Raw genomic sequence first — 27848 nt, 5'->3', positions numbered from 1 at the left:
GGGAAATACACATCGGCAGATATTCATGAAGGTCAGATATAATCTTTTGTCCAAAACATGTTTTGGTGCATGAAGAAATACTTACTTTAGAACAACTGGCTTCCTATGTAACAGTTTAAAAGTTACACACAGATTAAATGGTATTTTTCTTTGTTTATCAGTGTTTAATTTCTTAAATAATAATAATTAAAAAAACCCAACACAACATAAATCTACTTATAGTCTTTAGCACTGGCAGACTGTGAACTATTTATTCATCATATCTAAGACAAATTTCTGGAAACTATTGATAAATTTGCAATCTATTTCTGCAAGTCTTACACTTTTCTTGTTGTTGCGAACTCCCTTATGTGATTTTTTTAATCAAACTATAAATAACACTTGAAACATCTGTTTATGTAATTATATATCCTTATAAGAATCAGTACAAACTGATCCTGCTTTCCACAGACATCCTTCCTTTTCTGTTTGACATTGTTGTGCCCAGAGGGTAAAATTATGGAGTCACAACACAAAACTCACAGCCCAAGGGCATTAGTATTATATATGCTTTAAAGCAACTGGGTAGCCTTGCAATCTTAAACTATTCTACAGATCCTGTCTAAATTACAAGTTGTCAGTTTGCCCTGACATGCTCCAGCAGCTCCGCTTCAGCTTGTTCCTAAACTTGTAAGGGAGCCTTTGCAAGGCAGCCTTGCATCTTCCATCCTTTCTGTCATAGTTTACAAAATGAAGTATGTAAAAGAATCTCATTTACCTAGCTTGTCAAAATGTTAGGATTTTGCTGGAATGTAAATTGCAATCTTTTCATTCTGTCTTTGTAACAAAATGTTCAGCCACATCTTGCCTTTTCTAGCACATCCTCCTTCCTTGCAGGTTTATTGACCCCTACATTGTTGATCCCATCAGTCCAAAAGAATCATTGCCATAGCCATGTGGACCACTGAGAAAAGTACACAAATGCTTGGAGAAGAGACTTTTAAAATATTGTTTATGGACCCCAGACAGTTTGCCGTGGTGGTACCCCCTTAGCAATTGCACATATTACACTATTACAATGTAATAAATATGTTTTTTTTTCTTGGTCACCTTTTGCAAACCCTTTAGAAGACACCCACAAAACATGCCCCACATACACTTTTACCTCTTCCCATCCACATATGTCTCTACAGGCTCTCACTTACATGGAGAAAGAGGCTAGACTAATAAGTTCCTATATTCTTAGTAGAACTTTTCAGTCAAATAGTCAACATTTCCTTTGCGTAGAAGCTTCTAAGTTGATCTGTTTCCATTCATAAACATTTGTGAAACACAAAATATCTATCAGTGAAAAAACCACAAGTCACATACAAAGAAGAAAAGTAAACCAAGTAAACCTTAACACAGTGTCTTTTGAAAAGATAATTGAATTCTTACCTTCAAAAGTACTTCCCATGAGATCAAGAATATGGTTCAGCATTCAGATCTGTAAAGATAAAGCACTTTTAATGAACTTTAATCCACCATCCCTTACCCTTAGTGCAGTGGTAAAGTTAACAAAATTGTGACTGTTTTAAAGTCATGCATTTGGGATGTTATCTTCCCTTTTGCTGTTAAAACAGAAGAGAATTATACTTACACAACAGTTTGTCAAACCAGTAGCTGCTACCAGGTTGTGCATATTGTTCCTTGGGTCTACAAAAACATAATATATGAGAGTATTAATGGAATATGCTTAATTTATACAATAATGACAATGCTTGCATTTTTGTCAGTAGTACTATTACAATTTGATTGCTGGAATTAATTAATTTATTCACACAACACTATAAATACAAATTATTTGCAGAAATAATTGTTATTCTTTTTGTAGTAACAGAACAAGTAAATGCTTGTGAATAAAACCTAGCTGTGAATATTCGCAGAAACTGGAGCTGGGGTTGGGAATGGCTGCATTCTGAGCTGTTCTCTGCTTTTGCTGGTCTTATGGTCAGAATTCAGAACTGCCTGAAAGTAGACACCACCACGTTATCTGTAATGGAACCTGACTCCAAAGGGCAGCTCCTGTATCAGAATTACACCCAGCTGACAAGTACCACGGTAACAGTTTCTTTTTTGTTCAGATGAATAGGATCACTTACAGACCTATTTTCTTACTGGACAATGCTAGTTGAGAAGGATGATGCTGGGGGAGTTTCAGCTTTAGCCCACGTTGCCTAGATAACTTCATTAATATACAATAAAAGCATCTTCAGATAAAAGACTTGTAGCAATTTGAGGAAATTAAAAGGTAGTGCCAAAATAGCCAGGGTAACAAAAGGTACATTATATTCCCTAGACAAACAGCCTGAGCAATTCCATCTCTTACCAAGTTTTAAAGCATTATTTTCATTACTTCTTCCAACTTTATCACTGGGCCTAACAAGAGAAGAGCTTCACAAACTTTGCCTTGCTTACCTCCCGATCAAGGCCACAAACAGCACTATTGCGATTTTTTCTTTAAGCATGCAGGAGAAAAGTCAGGAGCACCAACATCAGCCTAAACCAGCAGGTTAGGGCAAGGGCATGGCAGTGGCAGCACTTTTCTCTCTTCAGAGTTTAAGCATCCACTAGTTCTGGTGCATGGCTTGTTCAGCAGGCTCTGAAGAGCTCAGGCACGGAGTATGTGGTACACTTGTTCTCAGGATTTAGAGGGTTGTGTAAATCTATGCGATACACTTCTAATACATTTTTTCACACCTGGTTTATGTATGTTATGGTAAGCTCTGAAATCCCAGAATAGTGGCTACACCTGTCATGTGCAGTATGTTCATTCCTTCTCACGGAGGAAATTTCTCTTATTACAAGGTCAATTCTATAATTTGGAGACTCACAAAGCACATAACAGAACATCATTTCCCCTTTTTATCTCTGCTGTCTATCAAAGATAGTTTTATACCTGAATGTTCTCCATTGTAAAGTCATTTACTCCAACTTTTTCTCTGTGAATCCAGCCCGCGATCTGCTCCTATTGCGCTTAACTGCCAGCTTCCAGTACTGCCACAGGGCATGTGTTTTGTGTCCAGGCTTCATAAACCACACCTGTCAGTCTGGCTGCCTGGGAGGAGGAGGCAGCCATCCCACCAGCCATCCCACCAGCTTCGCAGTTAGGGCACAAACGATTGCAATGTTGATTTTAAATGTTGCAGAAGTGTTAAAACACTGTAAGCAGACAGCTTATCAAGGCAATTAACCAGGAAAGACCAGGGTTCAGCAGCCACCTCCAGACCAGGTCTCTTCCTGTGCAGGACAAAAGATCTCATATTGCCCAGTGACAGAAGAAACAACTTGCTTATACTGACACAATTGCAGCATCTGCTTTTTCTTCTTTCTTTTGTAAATTAACTCTAGAAAAAGCAAGCATTAGCTAGAGATCATGGGTAAAAGGGAAGGCAAAAAGGAAGTCTAGTGATATCTTTGTAGATTAGAAACCTTCAAATATGAATAAAGGAACAGAAGAGTTGTTGTAGGTTCCCATCCCATGAAAGCACCACTGGAAACCGAGCCTCCAGCCATACTCTGCAGCACATCCACACTCTGACAGAACTCGCACTGGGACTCCTATCAGTGAGTAGAGGTGAATGTCAATTCACTAGAGACTACTTTCAGGGATGTTAATGGGAAAGGTTTTAGAAGACAATACCTGGAGGATCTGTAAGACAGATATAGTTTTTAAGTAGTATCTATGTACGTTTGATAGACTTTGCAAACTGCACAACTTTATCTTCTTGTAATGTGAAACAATCTGTATTCCTTTGGAATTTTGCCTTCATGTTTGACTTCCTTGACTCAGGAAAAGGAGTGCTCAAATATCATCAGGCTGAGTATGATGTCAAAACAAACCAACAAATACAATGAGATTAATTGGATTGCCAAAATCCTCTCATCTTATTTTAATTCTAATACTTTGAAGGGTAAATTTGAAATATTTTTGATGACTGGAAGTGGAGGGACATTTCTGACATGACTGAACACTACAGGACTGCAATAGCTATCCAATTTTCAATTAATTAGAGCTCTGATTTTGCATTTTGATTTCACTTGATTCAATTGTAGTTATATGCCATTCCAGTTCCAGTTTGAATGCTACTAGTACACACTGTGCTGCTGAGTTTTACTCTTCTCTGAATATTGCCATTCAATCTATCCTCAGGTAGTATTGATGGCAGCCAAGCATTTACCTATGTCTTAACAGTTGTGTCTGTAACACTTCCTATTTCCAAGTACCATTTTAAACTGAAATGCTTCTTAGCATTAGCCAATGAAGTACAGAGAATGCAGAAATACTGCAACATCTCTGACTTTAATACCACATATAGGAAGTCTGAAAGTTCAGCTTGAGCATTTGACACAACGCTGTTGAAGGGCAGAAAATTCAAAGCTACATCCTTATTCGATGTTATGCTGATGGTCACTTCCTTTCTCAGAAATGGCTGACCACAGCAGAGAAAGTCTATAGACTGAAATACTGCTATGCGGAATAAACAAGCAGTCCTCTGAACAACAGGTCTAACAAAGCTTACCTTTTTGTTTTGTTTTGTTTTGTTTGTCTTTGAAGTAGATTTGAATCCATAGCTCTTTTTCTTCCATGGAATCCTTGCTTGATAAGGATTTACCTCTTCTTGCTGCCTTTCCCCCTGCTAGGGATATAAAAAAGAAGAGCATTCTTAGGGATAATTGATTTTCACAAAACTCTTAGGAATTGTATTATATATAATTGCATACCTTTAGCCATATGAATTTTAGCAAGTGGGTTATAACTTACTAACAAAGGGTCATAAACAATATATTCACATAAAACATCATCAAATGAAAACTATCTGGCAGCTCTGTATAAGATATTACTTACAGTAATGTATTATAAAGAGAGAATATTATATACATACTTTCTACTCTCTCAATGTTTTTTTCTTATTTTTTGCTACATGAGACCTGTCATGTATATACACATTAACTAATGAATTGCTTCAGATGATGTTACCTCATCAGATTTTAAATGTATTTATCAGGTAGGCATTGTTAGGATTTAGTCTCTCTTTGAAGTTAAACATGACAGCTTATTAGGTACTGGCATATTTTGAAAAGAAGATGATAAAGCAGTTATTAAAATAGCTATATACTTATTAATATATCTCATCCATTTTGTCTGTTCATTTCAATTGTTCCAATGATGATTGCTGAATCAAGCAGCATCACCTTGCCATGTAGGGAACTGAGATGTAGATTTTATGCTTATTTATTTTGATGTGAGGATTAAGTACTTTTACGAAAGTTAAATGAATTATTCTGGGTTTATGCCAATATTAGCATATTTAAAATTTGTCCTTATGCCTTTACTCCTCAAAAGTGTGACTTAACAATAATGGATTTATGCTCTTCTATTATTACAAATAATCACTATGATTAATTTACACACGAATTTATAAACTAATGACTTGTGAACTCAGGAGTTACAAACATAGTTCTGTCTGCTTGGTAGACTAAGTTTCTGTGTCAGACTACATATTCTGTTTGGCTGTTTCAGTTTCTTTTTAGTTTCTCCTGAGAATTTGAACAGTGAAACATCAAAACAAAAGTTAAAACTGCTTAAAAATATTCAGCTGGCCTTTTTGTTCCATCAAGAGAGCTGGAAGTAAGTATCCAAGCAGAATTTTAATTTATCCATACTTTGTTTTATTCACTGTGTGCTATCAGAGTGCAACTTGTGCTGTTAATATAAAAATGATTTTACTTTAGGCTAATTATTATAACTTAATGACAATTCCTCTTAATACTGGATTAAAAAGTTTAAAAGAAGCAAACCATATTCAGTACCACAGGAGGTCTACAGTAATACTGAGTAAGCCTAATAATCTCATAAGTCTTCTGAGTGTTAGGTGATACTTTAGCCAGATACTGAAATGTGTGATTCAGGCAAATGTATAACTAAGTAAATAAATGGTTTTAGCAAAGCAAGATTAAAATGTCTGCCCTGAATACCCAAAAACAAATGCCATCAAGTTTTAACTGATGATCAAAGTATTCCCAGAAGGATTCCTGCTTCTTTTCCCCACAGGCTAGGTAAGGAAATTGAAAAAGGAAAAACCATATGTAATCTTCAATGTCATCATTACATTTTTTAGGCATACCTGGAGACAGAATGGGTACAATTGTTAGAGCTGATGAGTGGACTGTTTGAGAATTCCGGTCCAAGATATTTCAAAGCAGACCACCTCATTCACAAAGATGATCTGAACTATGCCCCCTGCGCTTTCCCCAGCACACACCCTATTGAAGGATCAGAGAAGAGAGGAGTGAGAGATGCACATGGGAATTAAATTTCAGAATCTGATTTTAAAATCCTGGGTTCTACAAGGTTTAGACTACTGCACTCTCCTCCTTACAGCTTAGCCAGAATATTTGAGATTATTCAGGCCATTCAACATCCAAAAAACTAAACAGTGAAAAAGCAACATCATCTCTCTAGGAACTGAGTGTGATCACTCTGTGGTTGCTGGCAGGATCCTGCTGCAAGCTACCTTCACCTTGCACCCTGTGCAAGCTACTGGACAACATCAGGAAGCTAGGTGAGCTTTGTTTTCTTGAAATTTGTTTTCTTGTATGTGTACCGAGGAGCATGTGTTTGGATTCCAAACCCCAGAGCAAATATAGTAACAAATTCCATGGAATTGAAGCTGGTATGATTATCAGCATTTTGCTTCATCATTACCCCTTCCCAAGGATGGCAAGCAAGGGCCAACTAGCTGGGGAACAAAAATCCAAAGAGAAAACAGTAGAGCACATTTACATATTTCTAAATACATTGTGAAAACCTTCTCCTTCTGCTAACATGTAGACAGACATATCCAGGGGTCTGCGTAGCAGTACTCTGCTTGTACTACATAGATAAAACGTACCTTTGCAGCAAGCTCTACCCCAAATTGCCAGGGAGTTATGCTGCTTGTGTCTCCAGTGAGCTTCTCAGAAAGCACTCATTGTACTGTAGCAATGACACAGGTCATTTCTATTTCTTTGCTAAAAATCATCTGCTTCGAAGATGATTTGTTTAATAGCTGTAACCAACACGAGACTGGTGACTGAGTTTTCTCAGAGGGGCAAACTAGGCTGAAGTCAAGCAGGACCTGTGCTGCCACCTGCTGTGCAATTCTATTTTTTATTCCCAATAAAAAATACAAGTAATTTGTCAACAAAAGACAATATTGCAGAATGCAGATGCTAATGTATAGCACAATTTATCTCATTTAAAAAAACCTCTATAGAAAGGAGTTAGCCACACACACAGGAATGGACAAAGCCTTAGAAAAATGTGCCCAGGTGTGTTTAGTGCTGTGTACTTACCATGTTTTCATATAAAATCAAACAGATAGGTGCCTCAGCTGAGAAGGTTGCACACATCTATTCTGTGACATTACCTTACGTGTGTGCTATCTGCATGTTTACAACCCGGTGTAATTCAATCTCTACACAATAAATAGCCTCAAAATACCAACTACTGGTGACATTTAAACAGTGTTTTAGAAAGTATGCAGATGAATACTTAGGGCAGTTTGGTCACTGGTTGTCCTGTGCTCTCTACAAACATAGATCTCCTAGATCTCACAAAGTGAGTTTCCTAGCTCAAGGTGAATTCTCCTCTAGGCTTTTATAGACTTCTTTTACAGAATAATGAGCATTTCTGCAAGTGTGCACATAATAAGAAAATTTAGAAAGTAAACCTCGAGCACCGTTCTTAACAAGCCCTATGCTAAACAACACACAGCACTTACAGATGCAGTACCATGAAGTACAGGGCATATACTACTCCCTTCTTAAACTAGTTCCCCACTTACCTCCAGAGATAACATAAGTATAGCGCTGTATAGCATGAAGTCTGTTTTTAGAAATTTCTTCGAATGAAGGTTTCAGAACCTCAAACAGGACTACATATTTGTATATGAATATTTATATTAACTCTAGAATCTCCTTAGACTAAGTTAAGCCAGGTTTTTACTGACAGGCAAGTAAGATTTAACACTGAGAAAATTTAATGAGTAAAAGGTAATTCCCCATCTCCCTCAGTAGCTGATAACTGGATGCCTTCACGCTTACTCGCCCAGTTAACAACTTGCTTTTACCAACACCTGCTATCCTTACAGGTTCATTAGCATTTCTGTTGTTCTTTGGGAGTTCACTCTAAAAGACTTAGTAATATAAAATATAAAACATACTTAATAACAAAGTAAAATATATAAATTGTGTAATTTATTAAATACTATTAATATGTTTAAAACTACAACACACATACATTCACTTTTAACAGTTATTACATGAAACAACTTGTCTTGGAAGTAGAAAAGAACACATTTAAGAAATGCAGGAAGAAACTAACTGCTTATGTTCTTATGACCCCAAAAGTGAGGTCCATAAAATATTTTGTATTACTGTTATTTTAAAAATTATAGTTCTTATAACGTATTTTGGAACTTTCTTTTGAAAAAAGAAATTGAACTATTGGGGAAAAAAAAAAAGGAAAACAGATTACGGCAGTTAAATAAATGAGAACTGACGTTAATCCATATGACTATTGGTAGCCACCTGTGTTATCACTGTAATTTTCTTTCTTGAACTAGATGTCTTCCTTGAATTTCTGTCTTTGGGGTACAGTAAAAAGGTTCAAGAGGACAGCCTGTCACAAATACTCTATTTCATGATGTGAACTCAAGCTTCTATACCTTCTGCTGCATCACCTGCTATTAACATGCTCTGACTTCACACAAGCTCATGAGAATAATGGGAACTTTTATTTTCTTGTTCTTTTGATAAAATAAAACTAAAAATATTATCAATTAAAGAAAAATAAGGATGTGAGAAACAGGGACCGAGTAATTTCTACTTTTGGTTTCTGATACATGACTTCAACAGATTAAAATAACAAGTCCTTAGAAATCCCACATAGTGACAGCTGTTAACTAGCAAAGTTCAGACTGAAACGTGTTGATCTTTATCCCTTATTACTGTGACTGATTTAAGACAGCACAATTTTTTGCTTCATATTTTAATGGGAGCAGGAGCAGACCTGCCAGATATCAAAACCATTCAACCAAAAGAAATTAAAGAATTCTGGATAGCATTAGGATCTCAGCACAGAAATAAGTGCTTTGGTAAGATGTTACTCTGTTGTTAGAATTATTTCAGCAGAATGCTTTGAACTTGACCTTGCACCATTCAAATGAATTGTGCATCTCTGCCAGGTTTCTGATGTATTACAAAATAGTTATCAGAATACAGGCAATGACTTTAATAGTACCAATTACACAGGCATCAATTATGCTGTACTAGCTTCCATATAATTTCACCTCCCTGCCAAGTAGTAGCGGAGAGTATTCTGTATTCACAAGATACCAGTGAAAATACCTCCACAGGTAAAGTTATACACATTCCAAATATATGTTAAATGTATCTTGTTTCATTTACTTAATTTTCAAACGCCTCAGAGTGGCATTGCCCAAATAGGAGAGAGCATGCAATAGTATTAGGATAAAGGTTTAAAAGAATCTTTTAATGTGAAAACTGTACCTTATTCTGTTTGTGTGACTCAACATCTAGAGTTTTTGTTTATCTTGCTGACATTTGTACTCTTTGGAATTTATAAACATCATCAAATGGATCTGAAAACATTAATTGTAAGAATGTTTTCAAGCTGGGATATAAATATTTTGGTTACTTCTTTTCTCCTTTATTGGTTTTCAATTACATGCTTCCAGAGGTCTGCCCACTCCTTTGGAGCTATGCAAGCACAGTGCAGTTTCTGCTAGTCCCTTTCGTCCTGTTTCTGTTAAAGAATGCTTTGTTTTGAGAAAATAGTTTGGGTGCCTCTTACCACCATCAGTCAGAATTTCTAAATGGAAAAATCAGTTGCTGAGTCCAATACAAGGTACTGGGTAAGATGCCTGTAGTGAGTACTGCAGCCTTGAGCCCCTGTCCTGACAGGAAAAGATTGTGTCAAGGCTGAGAATGTGGAAAAACTCTTCCCAGCAATCAACCAGGGGAGAAAACAAAAAGCAGCTAGCTCTGAAGCATAATGCAGACCCTCTGTCATGCTGTTAAAATGCACAGGGACATATGAGCTCGGAGCCTTGATAAATTTAGAGAGCTCAGTGGTAAATATTTCTAAGACCTGTAAAACAGACTAATGAAACTAAAAGGGGCTGAGCTATTTAGAAGTCACGGCACAACTGGCCTGAAAAAGAAAAACCCTTTCACTTCTCCTGTTGCATCTTAAAACTGTTAGCATGCATCCTTTGATGTAGTAAGAATAAAGGAGCCACTGACTAGAGGAGCCGTCTGAATGCTGAGGTGGGAATATAAGCAGAGATATTAAATCTGCACAAGATATATATTTTCTTATTTCCTTTAAACATTTTGCATTACATCGGCTTAAGACAAAAATAAATAAATAAATAAATAATCTTTTGTTTATATGTCAGCTCTTTCTCAGAAATGCAATCCTTACACATTTCAAGAAAACGTAAGTCAGGTTATTTATCACTAATTTCAGTCCAGTGACTGCTGCAACTTAGATGGTTCCTTTCCACCCCATCTCATCAGAGAACTGCTAAACCTATTTCTAGGTTTTTCCTCTAACAGGAAAGCACACAATACTTTTCTTTCCTTTCTTCCTTTCCACAAACTTTGAAAATTTTCTCTAGCATTTGTTCTATCAATATATGAAGTAAAAAATGCTTGATATATCTAGGCCCCTCCAAGTCCCCAGTGACCAAATACCCCTTCATCACTGGACTTTTTTTTTTTGATTGCTGCCTTTTGCAGAATCAGATGTATTCTTGGTATTTAAAGTCAAATTCCCTTACAGAAGAGTATCATGCCTCATGCAGGTGTAATCCTGAATCCCTTTCTACTGGTACTCGTTTCAAGCTTTAGAACCGAACCAGTCCAATTCTTACTATTTAATTTCCTTTTTGTAGAAAAGTGATGATAATATTCTCAAGAGTTAAAACCACAACAATTGTGCTGCTACTGAAAAAGAAAGGCTTTCTTGTTTGTTTGTTTGTTTGTTTTAATTGTGTTAGTTAATACAGAGCATTATAATGGGAATTTAAGATGATGAACAACCACTAGAGGGCTCATTATTCCATACGGTGTTTTAACAAAATGGTTGAATAAGCCTATCAATAGCAAAGAACTTAAATGTGATCTGTCATATATGAAGTTCCTGTGACTTTATGAAATGCATAAACTTATACAGAAATATAGAAAACTTGCACAGAATATATATACAATATAACCTATTCCCCCTTCAGTAACTTATTAATACAAACTCTAATGAGATGAAATTCTCTAAAATAATAAATATAGATATATTCACCTGTATCTTCAGTGAATCAACTCTGAAAAATATTGGCAAAGCTGAAAGCTTTCTACAAACCTACAAATGAGGACTATGGCATATTATGCAGAAAAGCCAGGATTCGTTGTGTGATGTCTGAGGGCCATTGTTTTCAACAGGGTATGAGAAGAGCCTTTTGGTATTTTACAGAATCTATTTTTATGGATTCTGTTCAATATAAATGTTAAAATGTTTGACTGATATCTATGCATGCTAATAAAATATAGGAGGACCTATGGGTTCTAGCAGAACCCATGTTTGGGTCAGAAACCTTTACGAAAATGTGTGCTGAGTTCCTGATATATCGCTGTAAAAAGCTGAGACACTCAGCTTTGAACACCTTCTTCCCTAAAACCACAAGACATAAAAATACATAGTGATAATACAATACTATGACATTATGAGCCTGATCATGTAATATCCCATGTTAGAATGAAATCATACAATTTTCATACAATTTAACTAACCAGAGATAGCATCATGTAATACTTTTCCTTCCTACCTTTTGTCTTGTTTCTAAAACTGGAATTACCTTTGTTTTACATTATGTTGAAAATAATGGTTCCCTAATTTTGAATGCCAAATGTTCCTGTGATATTAATAATAGAAACAAAATAAATAGAAACAAAGTTAGGGGAAGACACAAACATTCAGAATCTCTCAGGCTGAGATTTATAAGCAGTGACAGAGTGTCTTGTAATCAGAAGTTCAATTCAGTTTATAAGACTGAACTCACACTTGAGCTGCAGGTAGAAGAAGTATCAAGTTCTTTTATCTGCAGATGAAAGTCAGGGGTTGCAAACTGATGGAACTTCAACTCTGCTTCACAAGTACTATCTAAAGTGCTCTTCTTTGGCATCACAGTTACTTTCAAACCGCCCTCCCACAATACTTTCAAATTCTAAAAATTCTTATTTTCTGCTAGTCTCTGACTGGCCAAAGAGACATTCACCATCACATTGTCATCCCCTCATGCATACATTATGGTTCATTTTGATCATGGATTTATTACTCAGGCACTTAACACCCACAGCTTCTCATGCTTGGCAATTTGAATTATTACAGAAATGACAAAATTAATACAAATAATCATTATCTATTTTCATTTAATAATGTTTTCATTTAAAATAGTCTCTTTCCTAGTCATACTAGAAAAATGCCAGTTACTTGACTGCACAACTTTGGAAATACTTTTTTTTTTTTCATGCAAACAAACAATCCAAAACAAGTTTTGACCTAGTACTTTGATTATACATTATTTAGCTTTTTGCGGTATGTACTGCCTAAGCTCCTTAGACCCATTCAGGGTGTTTATTTCTACCTTTAAAGATGGAAAAAATTCAAATCCTGATGTGCCTACAGATCAGCTTTAACCTCATGCCTCATGACAACAGTAGTTTTTTTGTTTCTTCTGTTAATAACTAGTGTGGTCCCATCAGCAGAAAACAATTACAATGTACTTTAGATTGGAATTCTTTTTACTGATTTCAGGATGTGATATAAGGTCACTCTGGTTACTGAAGTTTTCCTCAGGAGTCTACTGGCCTGGAAAGTCTCTGTTGCATGGGAGGAATTTGTTTAATTGACAACTATTGTCAGTGCTTGCAGCTGGACTTGTGCTATTCAGGCTCTCTTGGTAGGTGATTTATAATTCTGGGACTAATTTTGGGCAAATAATTCTTATTTTAAGAACTGATCTACATTCTGAATGGAACTACAGCTTTATCTTTTGGTTTTTTTTAATTCAGCATGAACCAGACTAACAATTCTTGTAACACTAATATGCTCATCAAATTCACCACTGATTTGGTTTTCTGACTTCACTTTTTTTTTTTTTTTCCATGAGACATCAGCATGAGAAATATCTTGTAGGCTACCTATTGATATTTCAGAGATCACCTTCCATTTGGATATGCTTTGTTGAAAGACTAGCTAAACTTTATTAGGAAGTTTATTGAATTGTTGTGGTTATAAACATGTATACGTGTGCATTATGCTAATATTATAGTATTTTGACTTGGAAGGCAGTAGTGAGAAAAGTGCTGTTAAGGCTGAGCTTCCAAGAAAAATAGTTTGTGTTGTTCTTTGTGAAATGACTTTTATTATACTTAGCAATACTATGGTGCTGGGACAGGACGTGAAATAAAGCAAGTGCCTTGAAAATTGAAAAATGGCTTTACAGTACAGGACACAAACACAGAAAGGGGTGAATGTCATTGAGCACTTCAAGGCATAGAATGGTTAGTTAGTGATGTGTGGAAAGATCAGTCTTGTTCTTTCTGTTAGTTCTGAAGATACTTCAGGCTTAAGAAGAATACTAATAACTGGATGGGAATGTTAACTTTCTTAAGAACACATTTGATATGTTTTATAACAAATTAATTTTTTGTTCATATGCATCTTAACAAACAATATCATTTCTCCAAGCTTCAAATATCTTCAGAGAATTCCTTTATTCATTTCATCATGTACAAGCCTACAAAGAAATGGATCACCATTTCTCAGATGCATCCTCAACCTCTACTACAGTTGCTGACAGTAGAGCTTGACCTGTTAACTTCAATTAGAGTAATTAAGAGGCAGAACCATTAACCATGTGTTGTGGTTTAGCCCGGCTGGCAGTCAAACACCACACAGCCGTTCGCTCACCCTCCCCCCTCCCTCTCCGGGATGGGGGAGAGAAACGGGAAAGTGAAGTCTGTGAGTTGAGATAAAGACAGTTTATTAAGACAGGGAAAAGAATAACAACAACAATAATAATAATAATAGTATTAATAGTAATAATGTGTACGAAATAAGTGATGCACAATGCAATTGCTCACCACCCGTTGACCGATGCCCAGCCTATCCCCGAGCAGCCGGCCCCCCCCTCCACCCCGGCTAGCCACCCCTATATATTATTCAGCATGACGTCAGATGGTATGGAATACCCCTTTGGCCAGTTTGGGTCAGCTGTCCTGGGTCTGTCCCCTCCCAGCTCCTGCTGCATCCCTAGCCTGCTCGCTAGCAGGACAGAGAGAAGCTGAAAAGTCCTTGGCTTGGTGTAAGCACTGCTCTACAACAATTAAAACATCAGCATGTTATCAGCGCTCTTCTCATTCTAATCCAAAACATAGCACCCTGCCAGCTACTAGGAGGAAAATTAACTCTGTCCTAACTGAAACCAGGACAGATATCCACCCCTTATTCCATACCATTTATGTCATGCTCAGGTTACACTCTTTCCAATACCTTCTAATTAATCACCATTTTCATCTATGATACATAGCAACCATGTTAGCGATGACATACAGTGTTATATGATAATTAACATACTATAATTCAACTCATGGGCTATTCTCACCCAGTATTAGGTCCCCTTGAGGTACACACCGGACCTCCCCATTCTCTTGCATTACCCACCAAGTGCATCCAGGTCCCTGAGCAAAAGCAATCCCACGAATGGGCTTGCCTTTTCCTGAGGCGGGAGTAGCCCAGACTGTCTTACCCAGCATGTTTCTTATGTGCACTACAGGAACTTTATCCCCTTCTACAGTGCGTAACAGGTTTGATTGGGCAGGTCCAGCTCGGTTGGCAGATCCTCTAGTATTGACTAACCAGGTGGCCTTTGCCAAATGTGTTTCCCAATTTTTGAATGTCCCAGCACCCATTGCTTTCAGTGTAGTCTTTAACAGTCCATTGTATCGTTCAACTTTCCCGGAGGCTGGTGCATGATAAGGAATGTGATACACCCACTCAATACCATGTTCTTTGGCCCAAGTGTCTATAAGGTTGTTTCGGAAATGAGTCCCATTGTCTGACTCAATTCTTTCTGGGGTGCCATGTCGCCATAGGACTTGCTTTTCAAGGCCCAGGATAGTGTTCCGGGCGGTGGCATGGGGCACAGGATATGTTTCCAGCCATCCGGTGGTTGCTTCCACCATTGTAAGTACGTGGCGCTTGCCGTTGCGGGTTTGGGGGAGTGTGATGTAATCAATCTGCCAGGCCTCTCCATATTTGTATTTCAGCCATCGTCCTCCATACCAGAGAGGCTTTGACCGTTTGGCTTGTTTAATTGCAGCACATGTTTCACAATCATGAATAACCTGTGCAATAGTGTCCATGGTCAGGTCCACCCCTCGGTCACGAGCCCATCTGTATGTTGCATCTCTACCTTGATGGCCTGAGGTGTCATGGGCCCATCGGGCTATAAATAATTCACCTTTATGTTGCCAGTCCAGGTCCACCTGAGCCACTTCAATCTTAGCAGCCTGATCCACCTGCTGGTTGTTTTGATGTTCTTCAGTAGCCCGATTCTTGGGCACATGAGCATCTACATGGCGTACCTTTACAACCAGGTTCTCTACCCGGGCAGCAATATCTTGCCACAATGCAGCAGCCCAGATGGGTTTGCCCCGGCGTTCCCAGTTGTTCTGCTTCCATTGCTGTAGCCACCCCCACAGGGCATTTGCTACCATCCATGAATCAGTATAGAGATAGAGAACTGGCCACTTTTCTCGTTCAGCAATATCTAAGGCCAGCTGAACGGCTTTCACTTCTGCAAACTGACTCGATTCACCTTCTCCCTCAGCAGCTTCTGCAACTCGTCGTGTAGGACTCCATACAGCAGCTTTCCATCTCCGATGCTTTCCAACAATACGACAGGACCCATCAGTGAACAGGGCATATTTCTTCTCATTTTCTGGTAGCTTGTTGTACAGTGGGGCTTCTTCAGCACGGACCACCTCCTCCTCTGATGATATCCCAAAGTACTTGCCTTCTGGCCAGTCCATAATCACTTCCAGGATTCCTGGGCGACTGGGGTTTCCTATTCGAGCCCGCTGAGTAATCAGTGCAACCCACTTGCTCCATGTAGCATCAGTTGCATGATGTGTAGAGGGGACCCTTCCTTTGAACATCCAACCCAGTACCGGCAGTCGGGGTGCCAGGAGGAGCTGCGCTTCAGTACCGACCACTTCCGAAGCAGATCGAACTCCCTCATATGCTGCCAATATCTCCTTTTCGGTTGGAGTATAGCGGGCCTCAGATCCTCTGTATCCCCGACTCCAAAACCCCAGGGGTCGACCTCGAGTTTCCCCAGGTTCTTTCTGCCAGAGGCTCCAGGTGGGACCATTCTCCCCGGCTGCGGTGTAGAGCACATTCTTTACATCTGGTCCTGTTCGGACTGGCCCAAGGGCTACTGCATGAACTATTTCCTGTTTAATTTGTTCAAAGGCTTGTCGTTGCTCAGGGCCCCATTCAAAAGCATTCTTCTTACGAGTTACTTGGTAGAGCGGGTTTACAATCAGACTGTAATTTGGAATATGCGTTCTCCAAAACCCCACGACACCTAGGAAAGTTTGTGTTTCCTTCTTGCTAGTTGGTGGAGACATAGCTGTTATTTTGTTGATCACATCCATTGGGATTTGACGACGTCCATCTTGCCATTTTATTCCTAAAAACTGGATCTCTCGTGCAGGTCCTTTAACTTTATTTTGTTTTATGGCAAAACCGGCCTTCAGAAGGATTTGGACTATTTTCTTCCCTTTCTCGAAAACTTCCTCTGCAGTGTCACCCCACACAATGATGTCATCGATGTACTGCAGGTGTTCAGGAGCCTCCCCCTGCTCCAGCGCAGACTGGATCAGTCCATGGCAAATGGTAGGGCTATGTTTCCACCCCTGGGGCAGCCGATTCCAAGTATATTGGACTCCCCTCCAAGTGAAAGCAAACTGTGGCCTGCACTCTGCTGCTAGAGGGATGGAGAAAAATGCATTAGCAATATCAATTGTGGCATACCACTTGGCTGCCTTTGATTCCAGTTCGTACTGGAGTTCTAGCATGTCCGGCACTGCAGCACTCAGTGGTGGCGTGACTTCGTTCAGGCCACGATAGTCCACTGTTAGTCTCCACTCACCATTAGACTTTCACACTGGCCATATGGGACTATTAAAAGGTGAATGGGTCTTGCTGATCACTCCTTGGCTCTCCAGTTGACGAATTAGCTCGTGGATGGGAATCAGGGAGTCTCGGTTGGTGCGATATTGCCGCCGGTGCACAGTTGTGGTAGCGATTGGCACTTGCTGTTCTTCAACCCTCAGCAACCCCACAACAGAAGGGTCCTCTGAGAGACCGGGCAAGGTAGACAACTGTTTAATGTCCTCTGTCTCTAAGGCAGCTATGCCAAAAGCCCAGCGGAACCCTTTTGGGTCCTTGAAATATCCTCTTCTAAGATAGTCTATGCCAAGGATGCACGGAGCATCCGTGCCAGTCACAATACGGTGCTTTTGCCACTCATTTCCGGTTAGACTCACTTCAGCTTCCAATACAGTTAACTGCTGGGATCCCCCTGTCACGCCATAAATACAGATGGGCTCTGGCCCTTTACAGCTTGATGGCATTAGAGTACATTGTGCACCGGTGTCTACTAGAGCCTTATACTTCTGTGCGTCAGACGTGCCAGGCCATCGAATCCACACAGTCCAATAAACTCGGTTGTCCCTTTCCTCCCCCTGGCTGGAGGCAGGGCCCCTCTAGTCCTGGTCAGAATCTTCATTTCTGTGTTTAAAAGACTGCCTGCTAGAAGTTGGAGCAGCAAACTTTTCAGAGAACCCCTTTCTCCCAATTGTTTTCTTTTGCAACTCACGTACCCGTGCCTCTAGGGTCTCAGTAGATTTTCCATCCCATTTTCTCATGTCCTCTCCATGGTCACGTAGGTAAAACCACAGGGTGGTGCGGGGTGTGTACCCACCATATTGTCTTCTTTGCACGGATGCACGTTTACCCCTAATAGCCGAGACGCTGGTTTGTACAGGTGGGGAAGAAAATACACTCTCTTTAAGTTGCTGGACCTCTTCAAAAAGTTTCTCCAAAGTATTCTCTTTTAGTTGGTGGCCACTGGTTCGTTCGGGTGGGGGGGAATATAAATTCTCTTTAAGTTGGTGGACCTCTTCAGAGAGTTTCTCCACAGCCGAGACGCAGGCCTGTAGGGAAGAGGAGAGATTTCCTTCGTACTCCCGGAGTTGTTTAGCCATGTCACCCACTGTGGGATCTTCACCGTTTTTCCAGGTTATTATTGCCAATGTGCTGGCCCATGTTGATGGTGCATTCCGTACAAACTTCCGCCATATGGGTCGAGTACACTGGACTTCATCTGGATCTGTGGATGTTTGTGCATCGTCTAAGTCCTTATAAATTACTTCCCGTACGGCTAATTCCCTCAGGTACTGAATTCCCTTCTCCATGGTGGTCCACTTGACTGGTACACATACAAGTTCTTCCTTGTAGGGATACCTTCCCTTCACAGCTAACAGGAGACGCCTCCAGAGGCTGTGAGATCGTGCTCCATCTCCAATTGCTTTGTCAATGCTTGCATCTCTAGCAAGGGATCCCAACCGCTTGGCTTCCCTGCCCTCTAATTTCACACCATTGGCTCCAGTGTCCCAGCACCGGAGCAGCCAGGTGACAAGCTGTTCACCTATACAGCGACCAAAATCTTTTCGCACATCTCGTAGCTCACGCTGGTATAGGGTTCGGGTAGTTACTGTTGACTTACTGACATCCTCATCCTCATCTTCATCCTCCTGCACACTTGATGGCCCAGCCTCGTCTTCTCCACACCCAGACTTAGCAGAAGACTTTCTGCGTTCTAAACGACCTGAGTCTCTATACCATTTTTTCACCTTTTCTACAGGGGCAACTTGCACTGCTACAGCTCGCCTCTCCGACCCAGCCACAGGGTCTGCCACAGGGGTTGGAATACTCTCTGCAGGGGCAACTTGCACTGCTACAGTTTGTTTCTCCGACCCAGCCACAGGGTCTGCCACAGGGGTTGGAATACTCTCTGCAGGGGCAACTTGCACTGCTACAGTTCGTTTCTCTGACCCAGCCACAGGAGTGGGAACGGCTGCGGGAGCTGGAACGGCTGCGGGAGCCGGAACGGCTGCAGGAGCTGGAGCCGGAACAGCTGCGGGAGCTGGAGCCGGGACAGCTGCGGGAGCTGGAACGGCTGCGGGAGCTGGAGCCGGGACGGCTGCGGGAGCTGGAGCTGGAACAGCTGCGGGAGCTGGAACGGCTGCGGGAGCTGGAGCCGAGACGGCTGCGGGAGCTGGAGCCGGAACGGCTGCGGGAGCTGGAGCCGGGACAGCTGCGGGAGCTGGAACGGCCGCAGGGTCTGTCACTAGGTTGATAGTAGCATCAATTGCAGCTCGATAGGCACAAGCCAGACCCCAGCACGCCACAGTGATTTGTGTCACTCTGGAACTGCCAGAGTCATGACACCTTTTTTTCAAGCATTCTACCAGTTTTTTAGGATTTTGCAGTTGTTCAGGGGTGAATGTCCAAAACACTGGAGGTGCCCACTGCCCTAGAAACCTGCCCATATCCTCCCACACTCCCTGCCACTCGCAAATATCCCGCCTCAAGACAGATCTCCGGATGAGATTCCTAAGTAGTTGTTTAACCTTAAACAAAACCTGAAGCACATTCAGGAGACATAACAACAGGAACACGCTGGTCTGAGTATCCCAAGGATATTCAACATCTTGGAGAGCTACCGTAACTAGCTCAGGGGATAAGAGGGTGGTGAAGGAGGAAGGGAGAGTGAACAGGTAGGAAAAAATATCTTCCCCTGTCCCCTCCAGAGACTGACTCCCTGATGAAAAAAGGCAATAGGTGTAATTGCTAATAGTTTCTGAGATATGGTTTCCGAAGTATAGAGTCGACGACAGTGCTGAGTACAAATACCAGGTTAGAGTCATGACCAGATACCTCATCATTTCATAAGCCATCGTTACACCACACAGTACCATAACAATCTTAAACCAGGGCCCGGAAAGGATAAACAGCACGACAGGGAGCACATACAGAAAGTAACTTGCTATAAAACTCAATTTGGGAAACAGGCACAGCAGACTTGAGATTAAGGCAATCAACATTGTGACTAGCAACTATTAAGCAGGTCGAATACTTATACCAATTTTAGTTTAACACACTCTGGTCAAATCTGTCGATATCTCAACCCTTCAAGCCCCACGTTGGGCGCCAAAATGGACTGTTGTGGTTTAGCCCGGCTGGCAGTCAAACACCACACAGCCGTTCGCTCACCCTCCCCCCTCCCTCTCCGGGATGGGGGAGAGAAACGGGAAAGTGAAGTCTGTGAGTTGAGATAAAGACAGTTTATTAAGACAGGGAAAAGAATAACAACAACAATAATAATAATAATAGTATTAATAGTAATAATGTGTACGAAATAAGTGATGCACAATGCAATTGCTCACCACCCGTTGACCGATGCCCAGCCTATCCCCGAGCAGCCGGCCCCCTCCTCCACCCCGGCTAGCCACCCCTATATATTATTCAGCATGACGTCAGATGGTATGGAATACCCCTTTGGCCAGTTTGGGTCAGCTGTCCTGGGTCTGTCCCCTCCCAGCTCCTGCTGCACCCCTAGCCTGCTCGCTAGCAGGACAGAGAGAAGCTGAAAAGTCCTTGGCTTGGTGTAAGCACTGCTCTACAACAATTAAAACATCAGCATGTTATCAGCGCTCTTCTCATTCTAATCCAAAACATAGCACCCTGCCAGCTACTAGGAGGAAAATTAACTCTGTCCTAACTGAAACCAGGACACCATGATTTTCATTGTCTCAGAGTAAATCACACACATTAATATTATTTCTTGATTTATGCCTGCTTTCACATCCAACTGTTTTTGTGCCTATTAATACTGCAGCTTTTTATGGAAGATGTGGTATGCTTTTCAAGCTTCTATTTTGAATGTTTCAGGTTGACATTTACTGTTTTTCAGTATTGTCTAGCGTGTGTTCTAGCTAAATTAGCTGACAGGGAGAGATATGATAAGTGCTACAGCCTTTCATCTTTCTCACAAGAACATTCCTTGAGACAAAATCAGCAATTACACTACAACAAGCCTCTCTTTAAATTCATAAAAAATATATGTGAGCAACTGAATAAACAGAAGGAAGTCAGAATAACGAATGGTAGTGTCTCTATGAAGCTAGACTTTTAGTAAGGAGAAACAAGGAACAGGAGAAGGAGAAGGAAAATGTTAGAAAACCCATTCTGTACTCTGTGGCTTACCAGACTGAATTTTTCCAGGTAGTTGCTCTGTAGTCACTTCTAGTTGCAAATGTAGTTTACAAAGTGTGAACTGTCAATAATTCAACTTTAAAAAAAGTATAATATCTATAAGCATCTCTCTTTGGGGGGCAGAATATTTACTGTGGAGCTTAATGACAATATAAGTACAAGCTCTTGATTGTTTCACTTGCTGACACCAGTATGCAAGAAGATTTGCTGGGAGGTATCTTATTCTTGTGCCTTAAGAGGGTAAGGGTAATTTTTTTTCCAAAACTTGAGAATGAACCAACAGTTATTCTGAAAATCTGAGAAAGAGAACTCTACTTCTGAACTGGCATCATGCTCAAATTGAGCATGAGCAAGGAGAAATGCATTTATCAAAACTACCAATGAGGGAAATACTCTTGGTTAGATATTTTTCTAAACTAAACAGTTTTGAAGACTGGAGTTAATATTCTCTTGTCCTGTCACTGAAGTAAAATAAAATTGTTTAAAAATATGAATCAAAACTGATCAGTCTATTTCCCTTGTTCATACTCAATACAGCAAATCAAGTATGTAATCAGCATTTACCAGTCAGTACATCATTATCTGCAGCTCCACTGCTTTTGCGAATGATCATGATTCTGATTACTTTTTGAAAAGTGGAAAAAAAAAGGAGAAGAATTTTCTTCAGACTATAAAATATTCTGAGACGTTGTAGATCTCAGCTTGGGATATCACAGCCAAGCTAACAATGAAAAAAATATTGCAAGGAGGAGGAGAGAGAAAGCATATATGTGTATACACTTCTGAAGGTTTATTCAGAGTAGGGAAACAGTTTTCCTGATTTGGGAAAGAAAAGCACTTTAATTTGTGGGTTACAGAGAATGCAGCAAAAAGGCCAGGTGAAAAGTGGAAAGGGGTAGGATGTCACTGGAAAGCCAAAGAGACTCTGGTTTCCATTTTGTATGGAAACAAGCCTTCTGGTTTGCAAGTCTAAGCAGCAGAAATGTGGTTGCTTTCTGTGGACATGACTTGAATATATTCATGCCCCAAGTCTGCAACCGCTGCACTGTGGCTATTCCCAGTCTCATTCTGAGCCCTCAAGGCGTACTTCAGACTGCAGTACTGTGCCAAGTACTGTTCTTTAGACAAGAAATGACGGGCTAACAAGGAATCTCAACCCACCTTCCATGATAAGCGTATGAGAAGGATAAATTTGTCTGTAACTGACTCAGACTCCACTTGCATCTCCAAAGATCATCAGATCAAAAGTCCTGCACATAAGGTTCACATTCTTTTATTGAAAATCCGTGTAAATAAACTGCAGTACTTTAACTGGCACCTCACAACTCTGCAAAACTTGTCCCCATTCCTGTTTTTCCCTTCCATTCACATGGCCTCTTTACTTCCTGTCTTAGGTAGGCAATGTTCATTTCATTCCTAGTACCTGTGTCTGTAAGAGCAGGAATTCACATATGACACGCTTCTTACTATCCAGATCAAGCACATAAAACAACATTAATGCTAATTTGCAAGCTGAGGGAACAAAGCAAAGCTTTCTCTCCTGTGCACAGTCAGCCTTGCAAGACTGCATTACTCATAGGTGGCCAAGAAATGCCTAATGAATGTGGGAGAAGAAAAGAGTAAATGGAAGAGGGTAAATCAGAAGTTTTTTGGTGCAGTCCCGACTACCACAGACTTATTATATCAACTTTAACAGGACATAATTGATTTATTCTTCAGGTTTCTTTCATGAAACAGGAATAAAGCCCCTGGGACCAGGCCAAAGCTAAAATGAAACTCCTGGGCAGATGATGTGTGTGCAGAGTCCCTACATAAGGCTGCTCCAGGTGGTTAAGGACCATGGGTATACCCGAGGCCCTGTCATTCCTTCATGGATTGACATTAGATTTCACCGTTTTGATCATTTTAAGAAGTCATGGACAGAAAAACAAATCAAACATTAGATACAAGAACAAGCCTCAGGCTCTTGTGCAAACAGTTTAGTCTCAGGAATTTATTGCTTTTAGAGAACCATTTCTATTGACACATGAGATATATATGTTTACAGTGGATCTTAGAGAGAGCATAAATTACTTAGTGAAAGGAAGAGAAGAAATGGTTAATAAACAGAAAAGAGCAACGGCTCAGTGCTCTGTCAATACTGCTCAATTCTTACAGAATTCAGAGTGCTTTTGAAAGAAGCTGAAACCGAAACAGAGAGAATGAAGAGAACACAGAGAGCTATGTGTAAGCCACCCAGCAGATCAGGAACTGAGAACCCAAATCTCTTGGATTTGTAGTGGATCACAATCCAACCATGAATTAACAATTCATGTGCTGTTGCTAAAAAGTATCAGTCATACCAAGATATCCTTTTTACACCAACTGTGCTCCTTTTTAGTAAGTGGATAATCACAGGAAAACAGGTCACCTCACCCATCACCATAACCCAAAGTAGGATAAAATGGAGAAGGGAGGTGCTCCAGGTTCCAGCTGTTTCTGGGATTAGAGTTGTAATGTTAACCAGTTTCCTGATACAGTCAAACACATCACCCCAGAAGAGATTATGCTAGCATAAGAGAGTGAGAGGGAAAATGAGTAGCATGGGGAAGGGAAAGGCAGTGGTTCACAGCAGCTGGCTTATATGAATATTATTACTGAACTATGATGCATCTCATTCTTACTGGATTTCTTTGTTGTTGTTTTAAAAAAATGTTTCTGAGTTATCAAGAATATTTTGAAATTGATTTCTCTTCCCCTCAGCTTTGAGTCACCTGCAAAATTGATGAGTATGTTCTCTATTCCTTTACCTGCATTGTTAATAAAAATACCAAGCAGAACCTGACTGAGGACACATGCTGGGAACCCACCAATGTATCTTTCCTTTCAACAATGAACCATTGCTTGCTATCCTGCCAGTTTTGTATAGACCTTTTAATACAGTTCTCCAGGTAATATTTCGCAAGTGCCTTGCTGACTACATATATTAACTGAAAACAAAACTAATGTTTCAGCATATTCAAGTAGAAGTAATCCATACAGGGACAAACTCATCTTGCAAAGATTTTATAAAAAATTAGCCTTATGCTTGTTATAAAACATAGGTTATTTTGGCCCTGCTGTTAAATTTTCACTTATTCAATTTTGAAAGAGGCTATACCAGTCCCTTGCAGTTTCACTTTCTTGTTCTAATAGGTTCCTCATTAACTCAAAGCTAAGATTAAGATCTAAGCTATTCTGTAAGAGCTTTTTCTAGGATTTTAACACAGTGATACTACTGACCTCATCTAAATTATGGTAAATGAACTGGGAAATCAATAACTGAATGGATCAGTCCAGAACACTTGCATATATTTCATCTAGTTCTTATTTACTATGATTATAATTTGCTTTCTTTCATTATTTTATGTCTTTAATAGAGTACTCATAATATAAACACATAGAGAATGTATTATGTATTAGATACATACTTATGTTCTTTCCCCTAAAAATATCGCAACCTTTATTACAGTTTCTGTTCAACAGTTGTAGGATACCCACAGAAGCAGCTCAGCACTAACATCACTAGTTTGGCATTTTTTTCTTCCCCTATTTGTAAAATACAGGAATACTGCTTGTAAAGGTAAGCACAGAGTATTTTCTCTCCTGGAGTCTACCAATTGGATTGTCTGCTCATGAACAACCTGGCACAAGTCCATCTCCCCAGCCCTGTGCCATAGGACAACCACTGCTGCTACAATTGCAGACAGCTTTGTAACTTGCCTCTGAGTTTCATTCTGTCTGTCACCTTGCAGTGCCTGCGGTCTGTTTCTGGGATTTCTCATTTCCTGAACTCCTTTTTTGTAAAGTGAAGAAGGCCTGTAATTAGAATAGCAATACATTGTCAGGTGTTGTTAGATTCTGTTCATCAGGAAATGAATCTTATGGAGTCACACTACCAGTCCTTTTCCTCATAACTGGGCGCGTGCAAGAGACTTAGATAGGTGACTAAGCGAAAAAAGATGAGAACACGAGCACAGCATAAATCTGTTTTGATGGGCTGGCGGTGACAGGTCCATAGGCAAGCTTTTAGTTTCAAACTGGTCTGAGCTGGTGTGGTAGTCTTGAGCTGCCAGCAGCTCTCAAAACACACAGGGACAGAAGGTGCTCTTGCCCTCAGCATATGCGCTGATGGAAAAGCTAGAAAGTGCCTGCAAACAGGATGGCAGCGTGGCTGCAGGGCATTGTTGGGGCATTCCTTTGGGCTTCTGGGGCCTCCGGTGCTGGTTGGCACTGGGAGGCACTATGAGGGGTCTTGGAGGCAGAATGAGGGGTCTTGGAGGCATAACAAGGTGTCCTGGAGGCACAAGGAAGGGTCTGGGGGAGGCAGCCATGTGGGGAGCAGCAGGGAACCAGGATTACTGAGATAGGGAATGGAGAAAATGCATCTATAAGAGCAGCGCTAATGGGTTTTCCTGCTCTCAAACACCACTTCCTTCACTTGCGAATTTCACTTTCACATCACCATATTCCAATAATGAAATTTTGGCAAGAACGTGGATCATTTGCCTACACGCCAGACACATCGCAGCCAGTGCAGAAATTCAGGAGTCCACACAGCACGTATTTATCTGGAACTGCTTCAAAACGTGTGGCGGGGTGGCGGAGCAGCGTAGGCAGCCCTCAGAACAGCCTCGGCAAGCGGTCCTTCCACAGCCCCCGGGCCCACAAAACACAGCAGCAGCGAGGGCTGGCGGCGGGGCCGGGCGGGCTGAGGAGGAGGAGCAGAGGAGCCACCCGTGCGGCTCGTCCATTTTTCGGGGCGCCTCGGGCACGTTGTGTGTGTGTGTGGGGCGGGGAGGGAGGGGATGCTACGGCGCTGGGGAGGGCGGCGGCAGGGAGGCATGCCCCGCCGCCGCTGAGAGGAGCGCTTCCTCCTTCCCGGCCCCGCGGAACGGGGGAGCTGGGCCCGCCTCTTGCGGGCCGAGCTGGGTAACGGAGCCGCCGCCGGGCTCTGAAGCGCCGGGCTCTGAGGTACCGGGCTCTGAGGCACCAGGCCGCCCCCTCAGGGCGTCGGGCGCCGCTGGGCGGGAAGGGCCGCGAGTGGCGGCCGTTGGGGCTGCGGCGCGTGAGGCGAGCGGGCGGGGGGGCGGCGGGCACTGGGCGGCGGCCTGAGGAGAGCCGGGGGCCCGCGTTCTCCCCGGGTTTCGCCGCCTCCTGTGAGTGCCACCTCCCTTTGCAGGCTGCCGGCGGAGAAAGGAAAGGCTTGAAAAGGAAGGCGGGACGTCCTCGCGTTTCATGTTCCGTCAGCCCGACAGCATTTCGGCTTTGATTCCGACTTGCTCCTACCTGCACCCGGGCAGTGACGGGGAGGAGAGCGGGCGCCGGCCCACCATGTCCCGGTACAGCCTGCACAACCTCCTGGACTGGATGTACGGGGGCGTGGACCCCAGCTTTGCTGGCAACGGAGGGCCGGAGTGCGCGGCCTTTCTCTCAGGGCAGCAGCGCTTTCTGGAGAGCCTCGTCTTCCTCAGCGTGGGTGTCGCGGAGATCCTGCTGTCCCTGTGGAAGCTCAGGCAGCTGCACTGCAAGGAGCTGGAGGCTCAGCTGCTGCAGCAGCCCCTGGCAAAACAGGAGAGCTTGGGCAAGAATCTGCTGCTGGTGGCCCTCTGTCTCATCTTCGGGCTGGAGGTGGGCTTCAAGTTTGCCACCAGGACCGTCATTTACCTGCTGAATCCCTGCCATGTGGTCACCGTGATGCAGGTAAGGCCTGTGCACGGTCACTAGGAAGTCTGCTTCAGTTTTATACTCACAAAGCAGAGTTTTTTCCAGTCAGTTTGTGGACCAAAAGTGTGGAACAAAGGTACAAATGACAATAATTGGTGTAAACGCTTTAGAACTTTGCATTTAATTGGCTGAACTGAAATCTGTGGAAAAAACAAAGTCAAACAAAAAGGTGAAATTGTAGCTAGTACTAATGCCTACTTCTGTGGTTGAAAAGGCTTTCTCATCTTCACCTCACCCTTGTTTCAAGAATAGAAAAAACTTTTTCCACTAACTGCAGTGGGAAAACTAGCACCAAATGTAATAAAAACAAGATTATTGCAAAAGGGCCCATGTAATTCACAAACAGCTTCTTCAAGCAAGTGACATTCAGGGGTGTGAATGTATTTTGTGAAGTTGTTAAACAAGCAAAGTGCTTTTTATTTTGTGCTGGTAATTTTGGTTTGTCTTTCTTATTTTAAAAGCTGCGTAGTAAGGAACCAACACCTTATATATGGGTGAATGAACTGAGCTGGCTTAATATCTGTGGATAAACCATGTATTTTAACAACTTGTGGCGTAGTTGGTGATGCGTGATAATATACAGTTTGTGTAGCTGTGAAAATAATGGAAACAT

The 27848-nt window shown here is 41.4% G+C and overlaps 1 protein-coding gene and 1 long non-coding RNA gene across 5 annotated transcripts in view; one reads left to right on the top strand and one right to left on the bottom strand.

Annotated features, from left to right (window-relative positions):
• Positions 1 to 1427: 1427 nt before the first annotated feature.
• On the bottom strand, positions 1428 to 8042 carry LOC121077363. Its single transcript, XR_005823996.1, has 4 exons — positions 7848 to 8042; positions 4542 to 4658; positions 1619 to 1674; positions 1428 to 1465 (listed from the first exon to the last, which is right to left on the bottom strand). It is a non-coding gene; the product is annotated as an uncharacterized LOC121077363 (long non-coding RNA).
• A 17775-nt stretch (positions 8043 to 25817) lies between these two features.
• TMEM164 (transmembrane protein 164) overlaps positions 25818 to 27848 on the top strand; it is a 114434-nt gene continuing 112403 nt past the window's right edge. For 2 of the 4 annotated variants that reach the window (XM_040572584.1, XM_040572585.1), the window contains exons 1-2: positions 25818 to 26482; positions 26691 to 27211. In XM_040572584.1, the coding sequence (XP_040428518.1) occupies positions 26747 to 27211 (465 nt within the window). In that variant the 5' untranslated portion in view covers positions 25818 to 26482; positions 26691 to 26746. The remainder of the gene's footprint in view (positions 26483 to 26690; positions 27212 to 27848) is intronic. The other 2 variants (XM_040572586.1, XM_040572583.1) reach the window with 2 other exon arrangements.

Source organism: Cygnus olor, chromosome 13 (genome assembly GCF_009769625.2).
Source record: "Cygnus olor isolate bCygOlo1 chromosome 13, bCygOlo1.pri.v2, whole genome shotgun sequence".
NCBI lineage: Eukaryota > Metazoa > Chordata > Aves > Anseriformes > Anatidae > Cygnus > Cygnus olor.
This window is presented reverse-complemented; position numbering and strand designations above follow the sequence as displayed.